This window comes from Camarhynchus parvulus, chromosome 4A, assembly GCF_901933205.1.
Source record: "Camarhynchus parvulus chromosome 4A, STF_HiC, whole genome shotgun sequence".
Lineage (NCBI taxonomy): Eukaryota > Metazoa > Chordata > Aves > Passeriformes > Thraupidae > Camarhynchus > Camarhynchus parvulus.
Window position 1 is genome coordinate 9,622,690 of NC_044600.1, and position 10,494 is coordinate 9,633,183.

Consider the following 10,494-nt stretch of genomic DNA (forward strand, 5'->3'; position numbering starts at 1 on the left):
TCCAGCAGTATTAAAATAGTATTAACAACACCACATTACTTTAAGACACAAATCTGTTTGATCAATACAGTAAAAAAGTCTAAGATGATCTGCAAAACAACATGCTTAATATCTGCAATTAGAACCCCCTGAATTATTGAACTGGAGGAAAAAAAAAAAAGGCAGAAGTATTTCTTTTTATGATTCTATTCTTTTCTAGAGGCATTCTCTCAAAGCAAGACCACCTTTCCTGTAGGTGCTGCCAGGCAGTACAGCTGCACTGATTTAATGGCTTGTTACTGCAGAAATGGGACACATTCACGAACACTTCCTCCCTTGTCAGCAGCAGTTTTAGCCCTCCCATCAGTTACATCAGTGCAACTGACAAACCTGGCAGAAAACTGGTCAAAACCCAAGTCTTCAGCCACTTCTGCAAGTTGAAGCACTTACCAGGAGGCCACAGAGGCTCTCTGGTGACTGAAGACAAGGCAGAAACCCCCCTTTCCAGTAACAACAAACTGAGAGATTAGTTCATCTAGTCTCAGCTGAGCGCATGAAATTAAAATCAAAACAGCTGCACCTTCACCAGACACAATCTGGTAAGTTTTCATTTGACTTATTACTCTAACCTGGTAGCTCACTGCTGCAAGCTTAGGATGGAAACCTTCTCTGCTCTACTAAAACCTACATCTCTTCATCTGAAAGTAAAACTGTCAAAAATATTTTTAAAATAACACACAATCACTTTTGAAAACCACAGTTTCAAAATTAAATTTATTTTGGACTATGATGGGATAGATTTGCTGAGAACACACATTCTGAAGCAGTGTGAACAAGTCTGCATGGCAGAGACAGCAGCAGAACTGAGACCTCCCAACTCATACACCATGTCCTATAACCTCCATTCCACTCCCACACAGGGATTAAAGCAGTAATTATCACAAAGTGCATGTGCCTGCCAGCATTTAAGTATATGCATAACTTAACTGATGCCGGTAGTTCTTTAGTTGAGATAAAGTACAAACAATTGCACTTTGCAGTCAGGATGGCACAACTACACCAAACTCCCTTGATGATTCTCATCCCCTCACCTGCATGAGCAATGTTACAGAGCTGGGTTAAAGTAACAAACAAACTGGAAGTGCCTGAAAAATCCATGATTCTCATCCCCTCACTTGCATGAGCAATGTTACAGTCTTGGGTTAAAGTAACAAACAAGCTGGAAGTGCCTGAAAGATCGAGTCTCAACATTTCACATTCACAGAATGTTAAATTCTTCAGTTTATCTTGAGGCTTATATTGCATGAATTGCCAGGCAGGTACTTTATTAAAGCCCTCCATCCACACTAAAGGCTCCTTGATGTGCTGAATCTCTCACAGAACAAGGTAAGGTACCAGTTACTATTTGTGTTCTAAGTGTCCATGTGGGCTGCAGTCAGAGCAGCACCTTGTTGTGGAAAACACAACAATTTTCCTACAAAGACAGCACACACAAGGAGGTCTGCAAGAAGTCCAGACTGAGCAGCATAAATGGTCACCCTCAGACTCCAACTTCATCTGCACACCAGTATCTGCCAGTAGCAAACAAATGAACATAATTTAGTCAAGTGTACTTAGATAGAGAAGCATCTGAACAAAAAAGTGACACGTAAGATGACCACATCCTGACCAATGTAGTTTTGGCAGATACATACACTTGAAACTACCACATTTATGTATTTTTATTAGATACTATTACAAATTAGTAGCTTGATTAATTAAATTCCAATCTTGAACACTTTTGAACAATGTCTTAGAAGCAAATGGTCACCACTGCATTACTAATTATAACATTCTTATGAAATACAAAATCCTTACCTTCTGATTTCTAGATAGTACTGTTAAATCATGACAAGTCGATCACACAATCAAAAATATCACACCACTCAAAAAAAAAACACCCCAAAACCAACAACAACAAAACAACAAAAACTCAAGAACAATTATCTTAAGCATCCATTATTAATCCCAGTAGAAACTGAAATGCCAAATTAAAACAAACCATTTTCTTCTCTCAATTTTATTTTCTTCTCTCTTCCCCCAAAACACAGAAATGTGTTTTCATTTAGGTAACCACTACTGCCAAAATACTATCTCAACTGATCTAGCCAGATCATGTAAGCCATTTCATGCTCCAGCAAGTAAATATTTTTTCCATAAGAACTAATCTTCTCTAGTAACTATGAAGGGGTTTAATCTCCTTAAAACACCTACCAAAAACCTTCTAAATTTTTGTAATTCTTCTATTTATTTGCTAGTAATGTCAGTTTTGCCATTCTTCAGCATCCTTCCCCTCCCCACTTTTCTAACATCATTACAATGAGTTGTCCTCACTTTGAACCACAAAGACCAAGAGTGAACTTGGGCCTAGACCTAATTTTTATTCTTGGGCATACTAGTATTAGACAAATAATTCAATAAAAATAAGTAGTGTTATTGCATTTACTCCCTTTTTACTTTAATGTTTAAAAATATTTTATATGTTTCACTCTGAAATTCTGAAATTATAGTATCCTAGCTCTGTTTTCCTCTAACTAGTCAGGGGATAGGAAGTTTTGGAAAAAGAAACAAGAAGTTAGGCACTGAAGACTCTCCCAATAAAACTGGCTTCCTAATAAGTTCTCTAAATATTGCCTACAGGTATACACCTTAGATTCTAGAAAATAAGTTCATGCATATTCCTCAAATTTATAAAGCTACCACTGCAAAACCTGACAACTGCTATCCAGCACAATTGCATTTCTTTTAAAGCATATGGCCTCATCTGCAAACTGCTCTGTAAGTCATGCCTGGAACATCATTTAAGCAGTCTTGCCAATGATGTGCAAGTACCACAAATACAGGAATCCAGCTAATCATTTTGTTTTATTGGTCCCACAGCAGATGAACACTCTCTTCCCATCCTGTTTAAGAAGTACTGCTCCAAGGGGAGCAAAGAATCCTAGAAGGTTTTATCATGGTCCAAAGCCATGTAAGCTGCCTCCTACAAAGCTCAGAGTGCTGAGAACTCAATGAACACAGTGCAGTTGCCATTCTGTGATCAGCCAGGAAATGTCTGTTCTCTTGCAAACTCCACACAGCCTCTCAACGTGTTCAGCGTGTGTATTAACACAATAATGGTTCCAGCATAACTCAAACCAAAAATTACATGGCTATAAAGGGGGGCCCCTTCACTACAAAATGGCTCTGGAAATAACAGTGTTTTGTGCAGGACTCTCTACATTCTCTAATCTCCAACCCACTGCCATTTCCCTCATGCACAAGGAAGATTCATTGCCAAATCCACGCAACCATTCAGAAAACACGAACAAAAGAAAATAATGAGGGACTATCAAGAAGTGTTTCTCTAAGTGATCCCTGCAACATCCATATTTAAAACTGCAAAATTTAAAATTGTGTTGTTACTTACAACAAAAAACAAAAGCACATGGAAGAATTAAAATGAGAGCACGTAAAAACATATACTTAGTGCAGAGAACACCCTGTTTAAACTAACAGAGAAACATGAAACTACCAAACTGGTGAAACATCCCTCGAAGAGCTGTACTCCTGAAACACAACGTTTAGTGAACCTGCCACATTAAAATGGCTTAAGACAGACACAGGCCCAAAATGGAAAGCTCCTGGTACACCCGGATTAATTTGAGAGGTTGCAACTGGACCCCTCCGTTCACAAAGGGTACTTTGTGGCACAGAACACGCGTGAGTACCTGATCGCATTTTGCCTGGGTCAAAGAATTCGGGGCCAGTCCTATCAGAATCGGTAAAAAAAGTGGGAACGGGGGCTGCGGCCTCTGCCAGAAAGGTCAGTACTGTAGAGCCAGCGACACAGGAGCGCTTCAGGGTCCGTATTACCACGGGGGGCGGGTGAAGATGAGCCCGACCCCCGACAAATCTGGCCCCAAGGCTGGAAGGGGGCGCTCGGGGCGCCGGGAAAGCCGGGCCCAGCTGCGGCGGCCGAGCGTCGGCGGAGGGCGGCAGCACCCGGCCGAAGCGGACGGGAGGGCGGCCCAGGCCCTCATCCCGACCACGGCTTCGACCCTACGCCCAGCAGCAAGGACGGAGCCCCGGCCGACGTCCTCCTCGCCGCCCCCCAGCCTCCCCGGGCTGGCGAGGCCCGGGCGCCCTCGCCCCCCTCCCGCAGGCCGCAGCGCCCATCCCTCCCCACGGCGAGGCCCCGCACTCACAATTCGCTCTTGCCGCCTTTCTCCCAGTTCTTTATCCACTCGGCCGGGAGCAGCGCCGCCATCTTCCCCGTGCAGCGCCGAAGGCCCGGATGGAGCAGCGGCGGCGCCGGGTCAGAGGGGACGGACGGGCCGCGAGAAACCGCGGGACGCGGCCGCGCCGTGCGGGGAGGCGGCGGGGCGGACTGCGCCTGCGCGCGGGGGCCGCGGGGCGGTGCCACGGCCGCGCGTGTGCGTTACAACCGCGGGGAGGGGCGGGGCGGGGTGCCGCGCGCGCGTGCGCGCTGAACTCCCGGGGGCGTAGGGCGCCGTGCGCGTGCGCGTCAGAGCAGTGTGGCTGTGTGTGCGCGTGCGCGCGTTAGAGCCTTCTGGCTGTGTGTGCGTGTGTGTGCGCGCGCGTGCTCGCGCGTGCTCGCGCGTTAGAGCCATGTGGTGGTGTGTGTGTGCACGCCTTAGAGCCGTTTGGTGGTGGTGTGTGCGCGCGCGCGCGCGCGTTAGAGCCGCGTTGCGATGCGCGGCCGCGTTGGAGCCGCGGTGTGCGCGCCAGAGGCGTAGGGCGGGGCGCCCCGCGTGCGGCGTGTGCGTTAGGTACAGCGGGGTGCTTGTGCGCATGTGCGTTGCGGTCGCGGAGTCCTGCGCATGTGCCTGGGGCGCCGCCAACCCCGAGTACTGGGGAGAGAACGGTAAAGCGTTTGAATAAATAAGCGGTTAAAAAAGGATTTGTGTAAAACTTACTGTGACATGTCTAAATGGTCGTTCCGATACAAGCACTAAGGACAAACAGTTGTACGGATGCCGTATTCCGCGGCTCACCCCTCATGCCTGTGCCTATTTTGTTATATATCCTTTGTCTCCATTAAATTTCCGCAAGCTGTTCTGTGTTCCCTTCAGTTGCTAATTGGGATATTACGGTTAAAATACTCTATTTCGTCGGGCAGCGCATGTTTTTAGTCTTTTCAGACATTTCTCTTTCCTCTCAAGTCGCCTACCTTCTCAGTCTTGTGCATGCTTCCTCCTCTACTCCTCTTGTAGTGTAAATTGTTTCACAAATACGATGGAACTTCAGAAAACGGGGAAATTGAAATAAAATCTAAAGGTGAGGCCTGGGTGCCCCTGTGCCTGTGTCGGTACCAGCCCTGCTGTGCTCGCTGCTTTGTGCTCTGTTCTCCGCACTGAAGTGAATCAGCTCACCCGCCCTTGGTGTGAGAGCTTTCCGCTCGCTAAATAGCTCTGATCAGAAAGTCTGGCATTTCTGCAAATCTACAGAGCTGTCTGAGAGAGGGAATAGCGTTGTTTCAATTATCATTCTCAGCCAGTTCCCACAAGCTGTATATTGTGCAGAATGCTGCTGTTCTTGGGCCCTATGAACGACGCCTACTTCAAGGGGATCCCTTACAGCCCTAAACTCTGCGCTAACACAAGTAGTAAAGGAGGCAGATTCTCTGCTTCTCATACTTACATTTTAAATTAGATACAGACTACATTCCAGGCATACCATATGCAGTGTGACAGAAGAGACACTCACTTTACAAATGCCTAATCTATTTCTGATAGGTTATTTTAAAAAGAAAAATTCAATAAATATATTTAAAACATATGTGTGGATGATAAGAAGCACAGAATTGCAGGCCTAAGGAATAACATGAGGGCGTGTTATAAGCAAATGCAATAAGTCTGTTTAGAAGATGTCTCACAGACACATAAACAAGAATCTAGCAATATATATTAGGTGCAAGGATGTATGTGGGAATTGCTATGTAAGGTCTGAATGTAAAAATGTGAGATTTTGCCTTCATGATAAGGAGGAAGAGACAGTCATGGAGAAATGCAGTAGAATAAAGCCATCAAGTCATTGCAGGACCAACAGGTTAAATGCCAAGTTTACTTAAGGAATCTAAACCACTTCTTTCTTGAAATATATTAGTAATGGACTGGCACAGGCTGAAAATGAAAGATAGTACATGCAACGTAGGAATACACGTGACAGAGCCAGTTTTAAATCTAGTCTGGGAAGAGTCTGGTTCAACAGTATTTCTGTGGTACTATACAAAACATTTAGTGGTAGAATTTATATAAAACATGCTCTACTTAATTAATATGCATTAGATATATGACATACAAGCTCTAAAACATAGACAGTTGTGCATTTTAATGAAGTAATGTAGGCAAAGCAAAATATTTTTAAAATAAATAGGTACCAATTCCTCCTCAGAATAATATATTTTTGACATAGAGTAGTCTTCATTCCAGGCTATAAAATCATATTCAGTTTTGACTTATCCTTGCTTTTGTGGTGGACATCTTTATATAGTGAAATGAGTTTCTCAGTACCACCTGGTGTTAGCTGAATTGTGAGGAATTCATAGGTTAAGAAATAAGACCTATATTTTAGTTCTATAACAGCCTTTATAGTTTATTGTTCATCTTTTCATGAGGCTTTTGTGTGCTAGAAAAAGCATCCTGGGCATCCAAAGATTTGTATAAACGAGTCAGAGAACCTTTTTAAAAGCCAGGACAATTTTGTGTTTCTTTCTGTTATTTCTACAGGTTGATGTTTACCTTTCTAAATAATGGAATAAAATAAAATTTTGAAAAGAAGGAAGAATGATGCCTGCAAAGGCAGGATATGTCACAGCACAGCCTTAAGTCACCTACTGTGCTTCCTGCCTGAATAAAGAAGTACTCTGAAGGCTTTGTCCCAGCTGCATTAAAGGAAATGCCTGTGTCACCACTATGGTAACAGCTGGATAGCAGCAGGAAGTTATTTAACTGAACAGTGAATACAAGGTTTTCAAGGGTGTAGTACATTATCCAGCAAATACACAGCTAGAAAAATATCAGTGGTAATTGATTCTTATAAAAATGTATTTATTCTTGGTTTTCTAAATAAATACAACAGACATCCATTGGGAGAGCTGTAAATGTACAAAAGCAAAAGAAATAAAACATCCAACAGCTCATTTCCTCTGTATTAACCAGTTCCATGGAATTCATGTGGCAAGGCACAACTTTATTATCTGCTCTCTGTCCATTTCTCTCTGTTCTGCTGCTAAATCTCTTTCTGATAGTTTGTGTGAATTCAAGGTTGGAGGATCCTTTATTAAATACATCTGCCTTTGACGTGTGAAGAATATATTTTTTAAGTTTCTACAGCAATATAAAACATTTAGAAACTTACTCTGTTAAGATTTGGATGGTCATGTTGAGTTGCCCACATATATAAGAACTCAGACACCATCAACAGGATGTGGGGATAATTAATGACCAAAGTGATCAGTTAAAAGGACATGTTTGTTAACCATAGCATTCCTCTTTGCTCTTCTCTGTCTCTTTTTTCCTGTCAGGGCATACATTTGGAAACATGCAGGGAATAGGCAAGCATTGCCTTGAGCTTGCCATTTTTCTACTTATTATATCAGACTTACATAGTACCTATGTGCCAGAACTAATATTCCAGCATGAAGGAATTATGAATAGAAAACCATGCATATGTCACATGCTTGCTAAGTCCAAAGTCCCAGTTCTAGATAATTATTTATTGCATTAATCAGTTCAAACAGAACTAAGATAAATCACTAGTTGCGTTTTCCTCTTCATTTGGCATTTATCTTAGCTCAGTGGATTGTGAAAGAATGTAAACTGTCTGTCTCTGATTTGACATCACCCTGAAGTGAACTTCGAAGTAGTTTCAGCAGCAGCAGCATACTAAGTCATTAAAAGAAGATTCAGTTTTTACATGTTTAGATGTAACTTTCCCACAGGGAAAAGTTATTATCAAGTTCAGTACTGTTAGCCTTTATTTGATGGTTTTAGTTTTAATGAGAAGGTAATTTGTTGCATTGTCTGACAACAATGGATTTGGGAGTTATAGGAATGTTTGTCCTGCATAAGATTTCATTGCTGAAGTTGAAAAGGCTCATCAGGTTTTTTCAGCTTTTCCTGTTTCTGTACTGTAATTATGCCTCTATTTTTCTCAAACTTCCCTTCAGACTCTTCCACTGCCTTCATGAAAATGTAACAAGAATGACATTTATCACCTGCTTGCAACAAAAAAGAAAGAAAGAATGTGCTGTAATAGTAAATGCTGTGGATAAAGAAAAAGAATGTTGTGCTGTTTTGGAAGAGAGAATTAGATTTGATTTTCTGTGGACCAGCATAGAAATGCATGGCTTTCCTATCAAATGACTGAATCTCTTCTTCCAATGGGACTGAAAGCACTGGATATAATTAAAGGGAAAAGACAGCTTTCAGACATCTGTTACTTATTAGTTATTCAATTTTCTATTGTCATATTCACGAGAAAATGTTCCTTGTCAAGTCGCCATTTTGTGATTTCTCCGTATTTGATTTTCTTCTTTGCTGCATCTCTGAAATCCCAGCTCTGGATTGCATAACTTTTTTCACTCCATTCATTAATTTGGTACTAATGGTCCAATTGATAAGTCAATGAGATGAGTAGGAAATAAATTACATTAATTTTTTAGGGATTATGTCAACAAACACAGCTTCCCACATGAACCTCTGTGACTCTTGACCCATTATTGGCTAAACAGTTTGTGTCAAAGAACTGTGTGCTAAGTCCAGTTTGTGTTTATCTGTCTCAAACAGGTTGTAACTGAAATTTTTAGCACGATTGTGTAAAGAAAATTTCAAAGAGACTGTACTTTTGGAATGATCTGATTTCTTCAGTTTTTTTATCTCATATTTTTTGATGGAAAGGTTTTTGGGAGGTGATCTAATCCAAGCTCCTGCAGGGGTGAGAGCTTTTCAATTTAAATTTTTACCATAGTTCTTGATTTAGACATCGAAACCTGAAAGTGGGTCTTTGCAAAACCACTTTGCGACCTCTGAAAACAATCTACTTCATTTGGACAATTAATAAACCTCAATAGAGCAAGGCCCTTTGTGAAAATCACTGCTAATGAATGTATTAATAATGTGGTATGACAAGGATTTAGGAGATTAAATATTCATGCTCACATTGCAGTGTTAAGGTGCAAACCTCTTATTGTGCCAAAGATTCTTAAATAAATAATCTTGGCTTTGGACAGATGTGGAATAAGTTTAGATGGATGGGACTCAGTACTGCAGTAGAGCTGTTTATTTCTTATAGGCTCAGCATTACCACATTCCTAAGTTATTGAGTATTGGTTTTGATTACTGAATAATCATTACAGATTTTTTCTGATCAATCAAAGTGAGTTTGTTACTATTTCATTACTTACCTTATACTGTAGTTACTTGTAATAACTACAGGCTTTGAATCAAACTGTGGTCTCAGTAGGTGTTGGAAAACAAAGTGAGAAGCAATCCTTACTCAATAGGGCTTTCAGTGTAAGCCCTGGAATCTGCAAACATTCTAATATATTGTATGATTACACTGCTTTCCCTGAAATTGTCCACACTATCTGCCACAAGTCTTTGGGGATATATGGTCTGCAAAAAGCGAGTTGCTACTGTTGACATGCACGAGGGGAAAACCAAAAAAGTTTGAGAACATTATTCCAAGTAGCTGGGTTTTCCTGAGGATAGCAGGTCCCCAACAGACAGCCAAGTACCCTGGCTATGTTAAATGTGCTGGGTCAGCAATGAGCTCGCCTGAGATTTTAAAAAAGAGAAAAAGGTTAAAGCAATATTTTAATGTTCAGGACCATCTTAGTCTTAGCCATGAGAATGATTAGACGATTTTTGGCTACAGCTACCAAAGAAAATAGCCTGAGGTTTCTGTCTGATTTGGAAAATTCACTTCCCCAAAAAATTATAGTTTAACAGATATAAATCGCAACAAGTTGTTTTGCGGGGATCAGAGGTGAGAGCAAGGAGAGTGCTGGGATGAGCATTTGGAGAAGATGGTGTGACATGAAGGGGCTGCTGGAGATGCTGAGGGAAGAGAGGCGAGGCCGGCACGGAGCCGGGAGCGCTGGCAAGTGAGGCACTGAACGGACGGAGAAACGGACGGAGAAACGGAAGGAGCTGAGGAGAGGGGCCGAGGAAACTGAGGGGGGTTGTGGGGGGTGAGCGGGATGAGAAGCGGGGCAGTGGGGACCGAAGGGGCTGAGCGGGATGAGAAGCGGGGCAGTGGGGACCGAAGGGACTGAGCGGGATGAGAAGCGGGGCAGTGGGGACCGAAGGGGCTGAGCGGGATGAGTGGAACTAGGAGCGGCGCTGAGGGGCCGCGGGCTCAGGGGCCGCTCTGCACTTCCTCCCGCTGCCGCCACGCGCCGCCCTCCGCCGGCGGGAGCCCGCCCGCCGCGCCCCCACCGGCCCGCCAGGGGGCGCTGCACTTTCCCAG

At 42.8% G+C, this 10,494-nt stretch overlaps 1 protein-coding gene across 3 annotated transcripts in view; it reads right to left on the bottom strand.

The window, feature by feature from the left end:
• Positions 1-4,392, bottom strand: part of THOC2 (THO complex 2) — a 49,777-nt gene extending 45,385 nt beyond the window's left edge. For all 3 annotated transcript variants that reach the window (XR_004061441.1, XM_030967313.1, XM_030967312.1), the window contains exon 1: positions 4,206-4,392. Coding sequence is in view for 2 of the 3 variants with exons in the window: in XM_030967313.1 (XP_030823173.1) it covers positions 4,206-4,267 (62 nt within the window). In the remaining variant the exon portion in view is untranslated. The remainder of the gene's footprint in view (positions 1-4,205) is intronic.
• Between the last annotated feature and the right edge of the window lie 6,102 nt (positions 4,393-10,494).